The 18332-nt window shown below is 56.7% G+C and overlaps 2 protein-coding genes across 2 annotated transcripts; both read right to left on the reverse strand.

The window, feature by feature from the left end:
* Positions 1–1138: 1138 nt before the first annotated feature.
* On the reverse strand, positions 1139–4823 carry CYP26A1 (cytochrome P450 family 26 subfamily A member 1). The gene is made up of 7 exons (XM_070431882.1): positions 4515–4823; positions 4131–4355; positions 3595–3885; positions 3350–3508; positions 2691–2825; positions 1940–2092; positions 1139–1668 (listed from the first exon to the last, which is right to left on the reverse strand). Exons 1-7 carry the CDS (start codon positions 4701–4703, stop codon positions 1327–1329), a joined length of 1494 nt encoding a protein of 497 aa, XP_070287983.1. The 5' UTR covers positions 4704–4823; the 3' UTR covers positions 1139–1326.
* A 4762-nt stretch (positions 4824–9585) lies between these two features.
* On the reverse strand, positions 9586–17415 carry CYP26C1 (cytochrome P450 family 26 subfamily C member 1). Its single transcript, XM_070431884.1, has 6 exons — positions 17212–17415; positions 16504–16728; positions 15714–15989; positions 14212–14367; positions 12045–12374; positions 9586–9963 (listed from the first exon to the last, which is right to left on the reverse strand). The coding sequence occupies exons 1-6, from the start codon at positions 17413–17415 to the stop codon at positions 9586–9588; spliced, it is 1569 nt and encodes a 522-aa protein (XP_070287985.1).
* Between the last annotated feature and the right edge of the window lie 917 nt (positions 17416–18332).

Genomic DNA, 18332 nt, shown 5'->3' on the forward strand with positions numbered 1-18332 from the left:
TGATCCATGGCGACGGCTATCGGGGGAGGGGTCACCTCTGGGCAGCACAGTCTCTCCTTTTTGAATAAAGGTATTATAAGGTTATTGTGGGCACTATAAGTTATGTAAACACCCCTTAAAAATCAAAGGGTTCCAACAGTAAGTACAATAGAAGTTCTACCTAAAACCCTAAAGTCAGGTAGAACATGTAACTCTAATTGTAGACAGACCCTTTTCAAACACCTATTTAGACCACCCAGTTTCTGTAGCATTGCCAAATCCTAAAATTGCAATGAAAACTTTAAAGTCCAAAACCTACAAGCCATCAGAGGTTCAGTAAGCAGAATGTGCCATTTCAAAACGGAAAATGTGCTTGCATAAGCAAGTCACCGGGGCTAACCTTTCTGGATGGAGTCTGGCCTTCAGCTCAGAACATGGCTATGCCAGGGTCAGAAATGTGACAAAACTGTGCTTTCACGGGGGTTAGCCAAGGTTCACAGGGTCATGACTGGGCCATTTTATCAGTCATGTCAGGCTCACACCCTATTGCCCAGCATAGATAAAAACTTTATCTGTCAGTTTGCTAAATCTGCTCCTCCTGCCGTACTTTCAATAAAGAAAACCTGGACTCACTTATCTGAACCAGAGACTGGCCTTTCCCAATATGGCTTTTATGGCAACTTCTGAGTAAAGGAAACACACCGGTGATTTTTGGTCTCACTTTAGTCAATAACTGGAGTGACTGGCTTTGTTTTACCTAAAACCTTGACTTCAAGAACCAGTGACAACATGGAAACGTTATTAAACATGGAGTTTATGGCTGAAGGTGTTATATTAGAATATGGTTGTTCTCAAAAGTGTTATCTTTTCAAAGTCATCTTTCTCTAAAGTAAAACAAACCCCCCCAAATCTAAAATTAACTTTGATAGACAGGGAAAGTTACCTTTAGACTAACACACACAGCCACATAAATATTTTCTAATAACTGTTAAAAGAAAAAACAGCTAATGTGTCTTCCTCACAGAAAGCAGATATGCACAGATGACAAATAAAGCCATGCGTGTAGACATTTAGAAATCTGGTAAAAAATATAATACGTACAAATATTAAACCCATGAGTTTTCCCACACAAGAATCTTAAATAAAAGACAAGCACCTTCAAATTTTACTTTATTTGGAAACTATACAAAATTCATTATTTTAATATTTAAAGATTGTGGTACTGTAGTAGAGACACATAAATATTATAATATACATTTAGAATTAAATATAATAGAATCAACATGACACTATGTAAAAACTCATAGGTACATTTCCATTAAGGCCGAGGCCTAGGCATTCCCACCATCAGATTTCCCCCTGGAAACGGGTGAACCTTGCAGGGAGATTGTCCACAGGGTACACGGTGGGACAGGTTTTCATTGTAGGAGGTCCATTGAGAAGCCTCCAGTCACAATGCCTGGCCAGCTCCACTATAAATATTTTGAGAAGAATTTTTGCAAACTCCTTCCCTACACAGCTCCTAAGGCCTCCTCCAAATGGAATGAAGCTAAACCTGGATGCATCCTCAGGGTGTGGCAGCATAAATCGGTCAGGATTAAATTCCTCCTTGTTGGTGAAGATGTCTGCCACATCGTGGGTATCACAGATACTGTAGATAACATTCCAGCCCTTGGGAATCTGGTATCCCTGCAAAAGATGAAGAAGTCCTGAAGGGCTGGCAAACTGAAATCAAACTTTCAACAACAAAAAGTTATCACCGATATCTGGGAAAGAGCTATGAGTTAAAAGGAAAGGTGGGAGGGAAAGACAGGCAGACAAACATTCAGGTTGCTGAAATGTGTCCACTTGGGGCAGGACACTGTTATCAAAAGCATGAAGGAATTTAAGCCAATGCGCAGGGAAGCAAGGGGAGATGTAAAACCACAACAAAAGGGGGGGGAGAGAACTTTTAACTTACATTTAATTCAAAAGTCTTAAGGGCAACCCGAAACCCCCCTGGAACTGGGGGATTCAGTCGAAGGGTCTCTTTAATAACACACCCAGTGTATTTAAGCTCTTCCAAAGTTTCTATGTCCAACCTGTTGTCTTGATCGCTCTTGCAAAGTAAACCCTATCAAAACAGTCATGCAGAGGTGAACGGTTATTTTGTGCTCCAATAAAATCAGCTCAACAGACGTAAACAGGGCTTATGTGGAGACTAGACCCCAAGGGCCCCCTGATGGGAAAGGGGAGGGGGAAACACTGAGCAGCTAGTGACCATTTGCCTCCACCCCTTGGCCCAAATCCACTATCTATTTACAATTCCAAGAGACTGTTGCTCACCAGTTAGAACCACCAAGCTTCTTCCCCACCCCATCACCACCACCTGCTGCTACCTACCTAGAAGTCCCCTAATTCATGCCCTTGAACACACAAATCCAAGAAAGTGGAACCTATCTGAAAATCTCCAAGGTTCTGCAAGAGGTGGCGATAGGGTAGGAACACAAGGTCAAACCCTGCCTGAGCGGGATCAGAGCTCAAGATTCCTCCCTTCTTATTCACAAAGAGAATTCTCCCCCACCCCCTCACCCCCCACCCCTGTTCACCCACCACCCCTGGGACCCACACTTTACAATACTCAGCAAAGGCAGCACACTTACTTATTGGGAAGTTAGCTAGGGGGGCAGCAGGATTTCTTAAAGTAATAAGAACCCCCTAGAACCCCCTACCTTACTCTTCAGTTCCTCTCGCACTTTCTGGAGAACATGAGGGTAGAGCCCCAGGTAAGTGATCAGAGAAGTGGCTGCACTGGCGGTGGTTTCGTGTCCTCCAAAGAGGAGTTCGGTGGAAGATTGCTTTAGTGCCTGAAAGTGGATGGAATAAGATGAACATTTGTACACGTCTGCGTGTAATTGTACAGAGGGGTTAATTACTCAGAACCCAACTGAGGGTTCTGGAGGGAATCGGAGAAGGGCTAAGTTTTGCTGACAGAAAGTCAAGGAACGCAACATTTTTTTTTTTTTTAAAGAAAATGCAACATCCTATTAGTTTAGCTGAAGCAGGAAGGCCAGTAAAATCCCACTCTACCGGGAACTCTTGCATTAAAGCCTTAATTGTATTAAACTCGCCAAAGATTCTTTATTTACATTTGGCAAATTCCAACTTTCCCTTTAACACCTGGAAGGGTTAGGGGATGCTCCCTGTTCCTCTCCTACCCCGTGTCTCAACTTCCCCTACCCCATGGGGGGTGGGGGGTGTGTGTGCGTCTGTGAAGGCTGCCCACTCCAGGAAGCTGGGCCCCAGGCCAGCGCTTTGGGGGTCCCAGGAATCGCACTTGGAAAACCTGGAGCCCAAACTCCGCAGTGCTCCTTCCGAAGCTGCCACTCGCCTGCATGTCCAGCCTCTCTCCCCGCTCCCACGAGTGCTCAATCAACAGCTGCAGAGCATCTTTGTAGCCTGCGCCAGCCTCGGCCGCGCGCAGCCCGCAGATCTTGGCGCGAATGTTCTCCTCGATGCGCGCGTGGATGAGGTTCCGCGCCTTCAAGCCCTGCGCGCAGAGAGCGCACCGCGGTGAGCTAGGACGGGCACCCGCGCCCCCACCCCCTAGCTCCGCACCCTGCGTGCCGCCATTACCCGGTACAGCCCGCTGAAGGGCACGTCGATGGGCAATGAGAAGAGATTGCGGGTCATTTCCTCGAAGGCCTCCACGAGCTGCTGCTCGGCGTCCCCGCCGCTGGCCAGTCGGGACTCGCAGCCCAGCAGAATGCGCATGGCGATGCGGAACATTAGGCGCTTCACCTGGGGGTAGACCAGGAGGCCCCGCTCGCCGCAGCTCAGCCATTGCTCCAAGCAGTTGCCCACTTCTTCGGCGATCACCGGCACGTAGCACTGGAGCGCCTCACGACTGAAGGCCTGCATAATTACCTGAGCCCCAAGGAGGGGAGAATGTTAAAACCAGGTCCCATTCCTCTCATCTTCCGGGGACCCCTTCCAGACACCCCAGCTCCGCCAGACCCGAGGCACTTCCTGGCTGTGAAAGCTAAACTGGGCTGGAGAGGGTCTTAGCCGACGCCTCCTGCAGCTAGCGTTCGCCCAGCATCTCTCTGCAGGAGCCCCTCCGGCGACTGGGGTCCCCTTTCCAGTCCGGGAGCCTTCACCTCGACCCTCACCTTCTTGCGCTGCTTGTGCGAGGAGTCGTGTAGGTTGGAAAGGCAGCCGGAGCCCAGGATGGTGCGCACCGACGCGGGCCAGTGGACCGACACCAGCCGGTGCTCCCCGAGCAAGATGCGCCGCACGTTGTCTGCACCCATCACCCGAACCGTGGGCCGCCCAAACAGATGCGTCTTGTAGATGAAGCCGTATTTCCTGCGCTTCATCTGCAGGAACTTCCTTCGCTGCGAAAGGAAAGCGGTGGAGAGGCGGGCGTGAGGGGGCGCCGGGGAGCTCCGCGCCTCGGGCTCGCCCGGATCCCAGCCGTAATCACGTCCTCCCGTGCGCGCTTGCCCGGGCTTCGGTGGCAGAGAATCGCCCTGTCCCGCCCCAAGCTCCCTTACCTGTAGCACCATCTGCAATGTTTCCCCAAAGAAGGGAAAGCCCATGGTTCCGGGGGGCAAAGGGAGGGCGCAGCTGCGGTCGCGGCTGCTCACGCAGTACAGGTCCCAGAGCTTGATCGCCGCCAGGAAGAGCAGCAGCGGCAGCACGAAGGTGCAGAGAGCACTGGCCAGCAGCGCCGGGAGCCCCATAGCGCGCCGCGACCGCCCGCGCCACCTGCCGCCGCCGCCAGCACTCCGAGCCCAACCACGCGCCCGCTTTATAGGCGGCCCAGGTTGCTGCCCACGTTACCTTGGTCAGACAAATTAGTTCACCCAAAGTTCATCTTTAATTGCGGATTGGGTCCCTGGCTCCTCCCCCCGCGAGGCGCTGCCCAAAATCTTTAACCGTTTGTTCCGCGCGGAGGCGGCGAGGTGGCGGCTACCCCCGGCGCGGGCCTCCTGGGGCGCGGACTTAGGAGCAGCCCGCCTCCCCCATCCAAGGTGTGTGTAGCTCCGAGGTGGCGACTGGTGCCGACCCGAGCTCGGGGCGCGCGAACTCCAGCCCTGGGCTTCCTGGCAGTCCCTCTGGCATCCCTCCTGTCGGGTCCGACGGGCGGTCCCAGAACAGAGCTGCCTTCCCCGATTTTCCAATTACGGGCGCCACGTGGGCTCCCTCCCACCTGCTAGGGAAGCAAAGGGAAGTGCGTGCAGGGATCGTCAAGCTGCTTCATCCCACGGATGGGGAAACTGAGGTCCCTAAGCCAAGCAAAAACGGAGGCTTCCCTACTCTTCGGGAGATCCGGCCAGGACCCCCGGGAGAGCCTCGGGGAATCAGGCACAACCGCAGGATCCTGGATTCCGGTTACCCAAACCCCTCAAGGGGAGTCACGGAGGTCCCATTTAAGGGTACAAAACAGCCTCCAGGTCCCTCGGGTGCAAACCTGCACCAGTCAGCCCCACCCTGGGAGAGCGCAGGGCAATTCCTCCACGGCCCGGCGACCGGCGCTCTGCGATCTGGCCACAGCCGGCGGGATCCCGAGGACCCGAGGCGTGCAGCCCCGGCTGGGCAGAGGGGAATGGGGGCTTTAGCCCCAGCAGGATAACGAGACGGAGACGGTGGAAGGAAAGCCCAGGGGTCTGGACCCGAGGCCTGGCTCCATCTCTCGTTGCATCGCTTTGGGCAAGTCACCACACATCCCTGCGCCTGCTCCTCCTCCTTCATTTGGAGGCGATCACTCCCGACCGTTCCACACCTCGGGGTAGTTTGTGAGTTTCCCAAAGGGGCTTTGAGTTGCAAATACTGTTTCCAGCTCCAGACACGCTAGGCTACACAGGACACCGGTGACCTCGGCTACCGTCCCTGGAGCCTTCCTCGGCTCTGCGGGCTCCTACCCTGCGTAAAGCCACCCACCGGGTGAGATGGGTACTCTGCCGGCCGCGAATGGGAGTGTTGGAATCCCAACTGGGGAGCGAGTCTGCCGGGCTTTGCCCAAATACCTTGGTACCCAGTGCTGCCGATGCCTGGAGCTCCGACCCTGCGGGAAGCGCACGTGCGATCCCCACTTCCCACCCGGCCAAGCCGCACAGCTCCCCACTAGGCCGGGGCACACGCTCCATTGGTTTGGGAGCGGAACGCACCCAGCGGGGCCAAAAACAAAACAGAATATCGTACATTTCTTTAAAACTGAACACCGGCTCTCGCACGAGCCCACCTCACGCTTTGGAAAGCGTCCCAGGCAGATGAGAAACTTTATTCTTGAGAGCTGGGAAGTACGTGCCCCTCCCGCGGCGGTCCCCAGAGCCAGCGGGATCGGAAACCATCTGCGGACTCAGGGACCGCGCAGACCCCGCACCGCTCCAGGCCCGGGTCGCCGCGTGTTTGGAAGAGACAGCGTTTCCCCATCATCCTACTTGGCCATTTCAGAAGCTCTAGAAAAGGGTCTCTCCCACTGCCATTTCCTCTAACGACCTGGCGACTGTCCCTGGCGCGCCAGCCGACTTCTGGACTCTGGCAGGAGCCTAGATTTCTGGAGGTAACGCTGATATCTCGGGGCCGCCCCGTTCTGAACAGTGCCTGTGGCCGGTGAGCGACGCTGGCGAGCGGGGGCGTGACCAGGGGCCCAGCCCCAATCCTCAGGCCTGACCCGCCTGTGACCCCGGCAGGCCGGACCGTGACATCCGCGTGAACTCTGCTGGGCCGCCTCGCCAAGTTCAGCGAGCGCCGGGTCACAAGATGAGCAGAGCCTTCGGGCTGGAAATTGCCAGAGGGGTAGGGGAGTGTTTTAATCTATCTGCCCATCGAGAACCCTGGGGGCGTCAGGCGGGGCCGGTGATCCGGGCAGAAAGGATTCAATGGGAGAGTGAAGATCATTAAACAACATCTTGAAGGGGGGAAGGGCTCAATAAATTACCAGCCCAATAAGAACTTTGATCTAGGAACCTTGCCAGAGTTTCTTGGGTGGCGGTGGGCGGTTCGTTGGAAAACAAAATGTTTCCAAATTGTTTATAAAAGTCTCCCTGTGGCTCAGGGTTGGGGTGGGTGCGGGGAGTAGTTTTTGCTGGGGGAAGGGAGCCAGGTGAGGTAGGGCAGCAGAAGCACCCCTCCTTCCTCTTCTCCCTCAACCCCTTCTTCCCGTCTTTGAACATTCTGTCCTGTCTCAGGGTTCTACACCTGCTGTGCCCTCTGCCTGGGGTGCCCTCCTCCAGGTCACCACTGGCTGGTTCCTTGCAAAGTCCAATGGCCTCCCCTGAGAGAAGCCTTCCTGGCCCACCCTGGTGAGTGTAGCCCCCCAGGCACTCAGCATTACAGGCCTGATTTTCTTGCCAGCACTTATCACCATGGGACATATTCTTGCTCTTTTGTTTGCTAGTTTATTTACTGTCCACTTCCTTTGTGAGCATACCCATCCAGAAGGGCAAGATCCATGTCTGCTCCTTTCTTGGGGGAATCTGGAGCTACTAACAAAGGAGCTCAGGTATCCCGTGAAATTACTGAAAATAACGGGTTAATGGAAAATTAGAGTAAGATTGGAGCTGCCCCCTACAGGGGCTTGTAGTTAGTACAGAATCCAGAGCAGGTAAACCAGGTCTTTTGGCACCAGCTACACTCGCAGGGCTCCTGAGAACCCCCTGCCCCATATTTCTCTTCTCTCCCCAAATCAGAATCAACCCCCAAACCTGGTCCTCCTGCCACCTCACCCTGGTGGGGCTTCTCAGGCCCCGCTGTTGTCTCTGCAGCCTCTGAGCACCCTGAGGGCAGGCCTCAGTCCCTCTACATTTGCTGGCTCTGGTGCCTGCGGAGCCCACGGCCTGGCGCTGGCCCTGTGGTCAGCAGTGGGTGATGAATTGCCCTGAATGGGGTTATGGTGGTGTCAGCCTGACTCGGAAAGGCCCGCTGCGCTCTTGAGCTACTGGCCCTGCTCACGCCTGCTGCTTCCCCCTTTCCTCCTGGCCCAGGGATCCACCTTAAGCATAAGGTCAGGAGGGCACCAGCTTCCTTCTGGTTCACTAAGGGGTCAGCTGGGGCCTCAGCGGCAACTTTCCTGGCTCACCCATCCCGTCCAGCTGCCCCCGCCTGTCTGAAGATGAGTGGCAGATTGAGGCTGTTGGGAATGAAGACATTGGAGGCTCCTGGCTTTGGTTTAAACGCTGATAGGAACCTCTGTGTTGGAAAGGTCCAGAGAGAGTAAGTGCTTAAGCCAACCTAGGGATCACTATGAAAGGACCGAAGGGCTGAGTTCTACCTACATGGTGGCCACAGGCTCAGAAGCTGAAGGGGGAGGAAGGGTTGGAGGGAGGTGTGTGTGTGTGTGTAAGGGATGGGGTAAAGGAAAGCACTGGTCAGCAGTCCAGAGCTCATTGCTGGCTTCTCAAGGGGTCTTTCACCTCAGTTTCTAATCTATAATAAAGGAGGTGGAGGTGGTTTGGTTCAGTGGATAGACCATTGGCCTGCGAACTGAAGAGTCCCAGGTTCGATTCTGATCAAGGGCACATGCTTGGGTTGCAGGCTTGATCCCCAGTAGGATGGAGATTGGATGCAAGAGGCAGCCAATCAATGATTCTCTCTCATCATTGATGTTTCTATCTCTCCAAAATCAATAAAAATATTTTTTTTTTTAAAAAAAGGTGTTAGAGGTATTGACCCTGCAGCCATCTATCATGGAGCTAATTGGCAGCCCAGCTCCTGGGGCTATCCTATGCTCTGTCTGCAGTCTTGGCCCCAGATCCAGGCCCCTCTCTGGGTGTATGCTGGGATGGGTCATTGGGGGGGGGGGTGGTCTTTCCTGGGTGTCCCCCAACCTCTACTCCATACCTATCCACAGGGAGCAGCTAGCTGCCCAGCTAAGCCCTCGCCTCCTCACTCAACTGCTGCCAGGAAACTATTTCTTGGCCTTCCTGTTTTGGGTACAAATATCCCAAACCTGAGTATGTCTCAACCTCCCATGAAAATAATCCATTCTTAGAGAATAGGTGTGCCTATTCTCCCTTATAAATGGGAAGATTAAACAAGTTCTTGAAGAAGGAATTTTTCTTTTAAGAAGTCGCCAGCAGAATCCGGTGATGTTGAGCCGTTTAGAGCCCTGGAAACACCCGAAGAGTGGCCATGGCTGCCTGGGGGCCTTCCGTTGGACGCCTTCTCGGTGTCTTCCCATGGCCCAACGCCAGGGATGTGCTGCCGGCGTCCCCTTCTGCCCAAGGGTCGCAGGTCCAGCCGTGCCCGCCAAGTCTCTGGCAGGGTCCACAAGGCGGCCCCCCGATGCAATCACCCTCCCAGGGGTGGCACAGAAAGGTGAGACCGCGCAGCTCCAATGGAAATCCGTTCCTTCCATCCCTGCTTCGGGGTCCTGGGAAGGGCTTAAGGAGCGTGGCCCCCGACCGTTCCTTCCTAAGGGCGCGGAGCGCGCCAGAGGCGCCGCCTCACGGGCCTGAGCCTTCTCCGGGGCTGTGGCGGTGGCTCGCGCTCGCCCTCCCTCAGAGCCCCGCACAGAGCCTCATTCGGTGGCCGTTTGTTGAACGAGTATAAAGAGCGCACGACCTGGGAAGCGCAGATGGGTGTCGCCAAGCCACTGATCGTGTCCCACAGCGCAGCGGATCAGAGGCAGAGCCCATCTCGCGCCGCCGAATGCGCGAGCGGGTGGAAAAAGAGGCGCAGCCCGTCCACCGGGTGCACGATGGGCACGGTCTGCATGGCGGGGAAGGCAGGCGTGGCCAGTTCCCAGCGCGCCGTGCGCACCAGTTCCACCGCGAGCAGCTGGAGCACCGCCTGCGCCAGCTCCTGACCGAGGCAGCTGCGCGCACCGCCGCCGAAAGGGATGTAATGGAAGCGGCCGGATGCCCCCCGCGCCTCCTCGCCCGAGGCACCGAAGCGCTCGGGATCAAACCCCTCGGGCGGGCTGCGGTACACCGCGGCCGTCTCGTGCGTGTCCCGGATGCTATACATCACGCTCCAGCCCTTGGGGATCTGGTAGCCCTGCGGGGAGATGAGACCTGCCTGACTACGAGGCACCAGGGAACCGGGCCTGAACCGACCCTCCACCCCGGTGCATCACACAGAATTCTCAAAACTAGCAGGAACTTGGTGCTAGCCCAGAAGCTAGGAGACCCCTCTGTGTTCCAATCGCAGGTCCTTCTCTGGTGACCTTGGGCTAGCTTTTCAATCTCTCTGAGTCTCAATTTCTTAATTGTAAAATAAGAACAAAAATGCCCATTTTGTTGTGAGGATAAAATAAACGGGTCTGGCATATATGTTCGTGGTCAGTAAAAGTGATGTTATGTAAAAGTGTTATGTTTCAATGTTTTGTTTTTGTTTTTTCGTTTTTCTTCTGACATTAGATCAGGAAACCTAAATTCTAGTCCTGTACCTACCAGCTGCCTGGGCTGGAACAACGCAATGACAGGGACCCCCATTTCTCTATGATCAGCTCAATTATAAAGCTCTTCTTTGCACTGAACTAAAAAGTGCCTCCCTGTCCTTCCATCCATCAGCTGCACAATGATAATGTTCAGGCCTGGTAGTTACACTTTTAAAGGTGCACATGAGAATTAAACTGGAGAGCCCTTAAAATGTTGGAAACAGCTTTCATAGTCCCTCTGTGCACCTCTGGCTTTTACAACTGTCCTGCTTTTTGATATGTCTTTCTAGCATCATATGTCTGACTATCCTGCTTCCCTCGCCTGAACAGGCTCTAGGTGTCTACTAGGAGGCGCTCAGACAGGCAGGGAGAAACTCTTAAAATCGGGGCCGCCCCGTTCTGAACAGAGCTCTCTCTTTCTCCTCCCTGGGCCCTGCAGACTGGGGGATGGCTAAGAGCCCTGAGAGCTGCTCACCCTGGTGGGCCTGTGGTTTCCCTGTGGTCTTGTAGGGCACCCTGACACCTGCAGAATGAAGTCTGAGTTCCAAGATACAGCATCCAAGATCCTTCTAATCCACCCACCTTTGAGGGGGGCTGTCCTCTCTCTGTGGTGTGCTGTCCCCATCCTAACCCTTCACTTCTCCAGCTCAAATCCCAACCCTCCAAAATGTTTTGCTGTCATCCAGGACTAAAGATCACTCTCTTCCTCTCACCCCATTCGGGATGAGGTGTCTGTCGGGCGGCCCCCTTTCTCTCCATGATAATCTCCTCCAGGGCAGAATCCCAGTCCCCATGGTGCCTGGATTCCTGGTATGCAATGACCAGGGATGTCTGCAGTTTAAAGTAAGGGTCAGGAGAGGAGGTGCCCATTCCGCCTGCAGCCTCCGGGGACTGAGCTGGGGAAAGAGAGAACGGCAGCCACAGCTGGATCCCGCAAACACCCTGTTTGGCCAGGTAGGGCTCCACTCCTGGATGCTGCCACTGTGCAGCACAGCCCTGCCCACCTGGGGTGTAGGAGCAGGAAGAGATCGAGAGCGCTTCCTTCCAGAGAGTAGCCGGAAGCCTGGAGTGAGGTGGAAAGTGCCCAAGGTCTTGCAGAAATGGAGCCAGGCCTAGACCTTAAACTTCTTGCCCAGCCCAAGCCAGCCTGCTCAGACCATTAGGAGATGCCAACCCACATTTCCATTGTCCTGTTCTTCCGGAAACTGGCCTTAGCAGAGCCCTGGACAGGTAACAATGATGGTTCCTTAATCTTGTGAGGGAGTCAGAGGGGTGAGGTAGGGGACATTGTGGGGTGGGGTGTGGGACATTGTGTGTTGAGGGGGGGTCTCTTTGTTCTCCACCCAGATCCACTGGCTAAGGGGGGAAGGGAGCGGGTGCTGAGGGGGGGGGGGCGGGGAGGTTATTGTCAAACTTGGCTCTAATTTAGTTGACGGACCCATACAGCTGCCAAAAGCAGAGTATATGGGGTCCCTAACCTGTGGCTTCGCCAGGCACTAGGCTTGCGCCCCTTAAACGTGGATCTGGGGAAATGGAACAGAGCTCAGCCAACTTCACAGGTAGGAGAGTGGCAGGTCCGACAGGGGAAGGGTAGACCTAGCCGGCCTAATCTCCCCACCCTACCCCCACCCCCACTCCCCACCAGCCCCAGCACCGAAGCGGCAGGGGGCGGAGCAGGGGGAGGTGTGGGCGCACTTACGTCAAGCTCGAAGGTGCGCAGTGCAGTGCGGTAGCCCCCGGACACGGGCGGCAGGAGGCGCAGCACCTCCTTGACCACGCAGTCGACGTAGGGCAGACCGCCCAGCGCGGCGAGGCTGAGGTCTGGCGCGCAGCCACAGTCTGACCAGTGCCCCGCGCCATCCCCTGCGGCCCCCGGCCCGCAGCTGCACGCCCGCCCCAGCCCCTGGGCCTCCAGCTCCTGCCGGATCTTGGCGATGGCCGCCGGGTGCTGCAGCAACAGCAGGACCAGGGATGTGCTGGCGCTGGCGGTGGTGAAGAAGGCGGCGAAGAGGAGCTCCACAGCCGACTCCTGCAAGACAGCCCGGCGGCGCTGAGTCTCCGTCAGCGGCCCCGCCCTGGCCTCGCGGCGGATGAGGTGTGAAGGGCCCAAACTGACCTTTGAGCAAAGGCCAGGGAGCTGGGATGTGCCCCTGTGGCAGCTACGTGCGAGGGGCCGGGAGTCGATCCTGTCTGCCGCTTGGGCAAGCCGCAGTAGCAACTGGCAAAGCCAGGATCTAGCCACTTGCCTTGGAGGTTCCCAGAGATAATGCCAGGAACTGATTCCGTGCGCTGTTCTTAGTGCTTTAGGTATATTAGCTCATCCCATTCTCCCCTCCCTCCCGCCCACGTCCTGCGAGGAGGCACAATTGCTGCCCTCGTCTTCCCGGGTTGGATCGGTCCCTACAGCCCGGCATCCCAGTAGTAGGACTCGGAGCCCAGTGCTCTTAGCCGTGTGGGTGCTGCCTGCGGCCCAGCTGGGGCTCCTGAGAAGACCGCAGTGGAACTGGAGAAGGCGCCTGCAGCAGCAGCGCCAGCCTTGCACCAAAGCTGGCCTGGAGGTGTCTTCCTCCCGCTTAGTGGAGCGGTCCCAGGGAGGGACTACATCTCCTCCCGGTCTGCACTGCCGAGGAAAGCAGGAGGAGCCTGTGGTTTCACCCTCCAGATCTAGCCCTCGCTGCCTGCCTTCCCCTCCCAGCTCCCTGTCTTCCTTCCTGGCAGCACCCACAGTGTGCTGATACACTGATTTGTGTGATCACAAGATTAAGGTGGACTCCACCCCTCCTGCACCTCAAGGGCCAGGGCTGTGTTTTGATCGCTGCTAAATCCCGTCCTGGCAAAAGCCTGACACCGACGAGGTACATCACATTTGTGGAATGAATGATTCCACCCAAGGCTCACTGTCTGCCCTGAACAAGATGGAGAGCCAGGACAGAGACCTTGCAGCCCCAACCTCTTCCCTGGACAGGCCTAGCCTGGCTCACCTGCCCTGAATCCCAGACCAGAACGGAAGATCCTGGCAGAGGCAGCGGGTTTCTTCCAGAGAAGCTGAGACACCTCCTCCCCACCCCTGTCAAGGCAGTGGGACCATCACTCCTTTCCACACGCTCCGCTTCACTGCCCAGAACTGGCCCTACCCTTAGGTTCCCCAGGACTCGGGGCCCACTGCTCATCTATTTCTGACACCCTGGCTCTTCCAGACTTCACAGCCACCCAGGAGTCAGGGTGGGGATTATCGGCCCCACTTTCAGAGAAGAAACTTAAGGCTGGGACACACTCTGAGGCTGGAGGAAAGGGGCAATTGAGCCCCAGAGAAAGGATGGGAGTTGCTTTCAGAAGGGCTGAGGTGTTTCCATTTCTCACTGTCTCCTGCTCCCCGACCTCTCCACTCTTTGTGGGGGGCTGTCAAGCATGTCCTGGGGGCCATCCCCCCACCTCCACCGCATGCGCTGTATGGGTACATCCAGTTCACACAGTGGACATACAAAACAGGTAGTAGTGTCAGGTGCCAAGGTGCCTTATGGGAAGAGAGTATTGGTTTTTGGGAAGAGGGGAGCTTCCAGGAGGATGTGGAGTTTGACCCTGAGCCCTTAGGATTTGTAGAGAAAAGGAGTGAAGAGGGTTTGGTGGTCAGGACGACAGCGGAGGTAAAGGTAGGGAGTGACAGAGAACGGGGAGGGAAGTGGAGCTGTTTGTGTCCAGAAGAGCCTAGGACTCAAGCCTTCAAGGCTCCTACTGAGAGTGGGTAGGGTTGAGCCATGGCTGGAAGCCTGGTCTTTAACCCTTCACCCCGAAGAGTGATTGAGGCTTAAAGTGGAGACACACCCTCTAGGACTGCAAGAGGGGAGCAGAGACCGTGCCCCACCTACCTTCAGCTCCTGCACTGAGAGCTCACGGCCCAGCTCCCTAGTGCTGTGGATAATCATGGCCAGGGCATCACCTGGCTCCCCAGCCATGTCTTCATGGAGCTTCTCTGCAATGGCCTCCTCCAGGTGCCGATGTAGCTGGTCCCTTGCCCGGATGCCCTGATGGGCAGGGAGAGAGGGAGGTGGGGCAGGAAGGTTGAGGGGGCCAGGCCTGGGCACCTCCCCCGCCCCCAAATCTTCCCAAGGCTGCTCTGCTGAGTTCCTAACGTTAAGTGTCCCAGCTTAGTTTCATGCCTGGCACATAGTAGGTGCTTAATAAATACTCAAAGTTTGTTCACTTTTCCAATACATCATTCTCTCTTGTTTATCAGCTCCCTTTGAGGTAGGCAAACAGTTTCTTTGGTCCTTATGGGAGGATGCCGAGGTTCAGAGGGGTCAAGCAATTGCCTAGAGTCGCACAGCGGTCAGTGCCCATTCCTGGCACAAAGTTGTGGAGGTGGAACCAGCCCATTGCCTTTCCCCTGCATGGGTAGGGACACTGGGCACCAGTGCAGAGAGGAAGGGACAGACACCTTGATGCACCCAGAAAAGCTCTTGCTTAGAGGACACGATGGCTGTTTTAAGCATTAGCCTCTGTAAGGAGATAGGCAAGAGGGCCAGGGTGTCCCTTCAGAGTTCAGGGAGCAAGTACAGCAAAAGCACTTGAGCGCCTGAGTTTTGTAGTTAGACTAGATCAGGTTCAAATCCTGCCTCTCTGCCCCTCTCCTAGCTGTGTGATCTTGGGTAAATCATTTAACCTGTCTGAGCTTCAATTTCTTCATCAACAAAACGTGAGTAACACTTTGCAGGTTGAGAGGATTAAATCGGGAAATGTATCCAAGGTGACCAGCCAGTATAATGCCCCTTTATACATAACTATTATTTTCATTCAGGTGACTGAAAACCGCTGCATTGGCACAGGAGAAGCCCCAGCTCAGTGCGAAGGGAAAGGCGGGACGGGGATTCCTAACTGCTCCCTGGGCCTGGCCCTACGCTCTGAAGTCGGAAGAGGCCGCGGTTCTCTAATCCGGAAACTAGTGGGCCCGGGGCCGCGGGCGGGGAGCCGGCACCCACCCCTCTCCAACCCGGGCTGGCGCCGAGCTGGGCCAGGGGCGTGTCTGCGGCCCATCCGTTCCGCAGCCGTCCGGGCTTCTAAAGGGGGCTGGAGGCCCGGCCAGGAGGCGCCGCTCTGGGGAGGGGCTGAGCCGACTGGCCCGGCGCCTGCCACGGAGTATCCAAAGGGAGGCCCCGCGGCTGCTGGGACTGGAACACATCCCATCTGGCATGGCTCAGAGAGGGTGTGTGGCCCGCCGCGGGTCACACAGAGAGTCAGGGCAGACCGAGGGCACCACCACACCACGCTGCCTCCCCTTCCTGGGCGCACTGTGCCTCTGTCGCTCAACAGAAGTGACCTGTGGGGGCGTCTAGGGAGCCTCAAGAGGAAGGTCGGGGCTGGGTGGCAGTACCTTGCGCAGGCCGCTGAAGGGCACGTCCAAGGGCAGCGAGAAGAGGTTCTCCACAAACTGCTCGAAGGTTCGGGACAGTTCCGCGCATTGCGCCTCGTCCAGCCGCAGTCCCAATAGGATGCGCGCGGCCATGCGGAAGGTTAGGGCTTTGGCAGCATCGTAGACCGCCACGGGCCGGCGGGCTGTGCACCAGGAGCGCACCTCGCGCCGCAGCGCCCCCTGCAGGCGTGGCACGTAGCGCTCCAGCGCCGCGCGGCTGAACACTCGAGCCAGAACCTGTAGGGAGCGCGAGCGGTGAGCCCTGGCCGCGGTCCGGCCTCCTCTGCTCCGCAAGTGCAGAGGAGCCAAAAGGCCAATTTTGGGACCTTCCTCTTCTAAGTGGCCCGGACCTACATATGATGGTTCTTGCTCTCGCCATTCCCTCTAGTTCTTTTCTGATGTACAGTCCGCCCCTCCCCCACCCCCCACCCCCGCATGCATCCAGGCTCCCTCCAGCTGCCTCCCCCTCGAGGAAGTCGTCCCTAACTCCTCTCCAAGGCTGTTTCCAGCGCTTCTGGTATCTCAGTTACAGAAGATCGGAGATGAAAGGGCCTTGAAGTCCTAGTCCTGGCCTTAAAAACCGAAGTCAGAGAAGGTAAGGAATTGGTCCGAGGCCACCCCATGGTTGGCCAAGGGTTCGGGCTAGATTCGTAGTGCACCCCTAACAATTAGTCCGGGCCTACCCCACAACAGGTGCCCGAGGAACCGCGGACCTGAGGTCCCGACGGCCCCTTCTCTGGTTTTGGCTCACCTTGCGCCGCTGCCGGTGTGGCTCGCCAACCGCGCCGAGCAGTGTGTGCGAGCCCAGTAGGATGTGCGCGCTCTGTGGCCACTGGCTGCGCACAATGCGGTGTTCGCCCAGCAGTATTGTGCGCACATTCTCGGCGCCGCTCACGCGGATCACCGGCCTGCCCAGCAGGTGTGTCTTGAACACGGTCCCATAGCGCTCCCGGCGGGAGCTGTGGAAGCGCGAGCCCTGCAGCAGGCGCAGCGAAGAGGGCTGGGACCGCTGGGGACCTGGCCCAGACCTCCCAACCGCCCCTGGGTAACAAATCCCTGCTCCAGGCTGGTGCTTTACTTTCTAAAAAGTCTCAAATGGGCCTCGTGACTACCCTACAGGAGTTTAGATGCCCCTGCTCCCATTGGTGAAATGAGGAAGAACTTAGAATTCGGACGGTGAAAGCCAAAGGGCTCACGGCTGAGATGCCCCCTGACTCCTGATTCTATGCTTGCAGTTCATAGATGGCATGCTCCTCAGGCTCCTTCCTAGAACCCTTCTGTTCACCCCACGAGTGTAAGTAGCGTGATGGCAGTCCTTTCGAGGGAGCAGCTGGACGAAGGCGAGGACAATGTATGCTCCGTGGGCAACGGGAAGGACAGGCTACGAACCCTGGGAGGGTCCAGTGGGAGCCAGGGGAGAAGGGGCCATATCGGGGTGTGGGGAAAGCCAACTGCTCACCTGAACTAACCAGTGCAGCGTCTCGCCGAAGAAGGGCCAGCCCATAGAGCCCTTGGGCAGGGGCAGGGCGGAGGCCCGGTCCCGGCTCAGCATCCAGCGGAGGGTCCAGAGGTGCTGGGCCAGGCTGAGCAGGAGGCCGGCGCACAGGAGAGCGGTGCCAGCCGCCCCCAGCACAGACAGGCAGCTCAGACCGCAGGGGAACATGGTGAGCATGCAGGGGCCAGGCCGCTCTGAGCTCAGGGCGCAAGAGCTGGGGAGCAGGCAGCGCGCAGTGCTCACCAGTTCTGTCCGGAAAGGTCGCTTGGGGGCCAAGACCGAGAGCTATAACCTCGGACAAGGATTTCGCTCTCAAGCAGACGGGCAGTGTAAGGCAGCCGTGAGCACACGCCTTAGGGAATGTGCTTTCCCCAAGGCGCGCACACTCAGGACTTTTCCTCTCGGGATGCTCACGCCTAGCATCTGCGGGCACCTCCCACCTCCTCCCAAGGCCAGCACTCCCTCCTCTGATAGAAGCAGCAAGGGCGGGCAAAGAGGGGAGCAACTCACCGGTGTAGCCAACCTGGGCTTCAATCACCAGGGCTGTAGACCCCCTCCCCACCTCTCCCTCCCCCAGTCTGTTAACTCTTCTCGGCCCATCCCGGACACATTTATATAGACACTGGCTCCCTCCCTACGGACTGATCCAGAAACACACGACGTGACGCGCCCATGCATATTTAAAGCGCTCTATGCGGAGTACTGATTGGAGGCGGTGGGCTGCGGCGGGCTCGCCGGGGGCAAGGAGCAGGGCGTGGCAGCCGCAGCGGCACCACGGAGGGACCGGCCGAAATACTCGGGCGGGGTCTTCGGGTTCAAGCCAGAACTTGCCGGCGGGAGCTCAGCGGTGGGCAAACCGCGCGCACTGAGCTTTCGCGCTCTCTCTCTCTGGGGTCCGCACCCTCCAGCTTCTAAGTGCCCTTTCCCCTCCCAGTGCTCAAAGCTGAGGTCTGGATTTCTCCCATTTGCTGTTTCCCTTTCGGGAAATTGCGGACCTCGGACGTCAACCTAGGCTTCGCACGCGCCTACAAAGAAGATAGCCGGGGTCGAGATTCTCCGATATCCCCACTCCTTCCTGGTCTTTG

Source organism: Myotis yumanensis, unplaced genomic scaffold, assembly GCF_028538775.1.
Source record: "Myotis yumanensis isolate MYYU_CA2020_CCGP unplaced genomic scaffold, mMyoYum1.0.hap1 SCAF_13, whole genome shotgun sequence".
Taxonomy (NCBI): Eukaryota; Metazoa; Chordata; class Mammalia; order Chiroptera; family Vespertilionidae; genus Myotis; species Myotis yumanensis.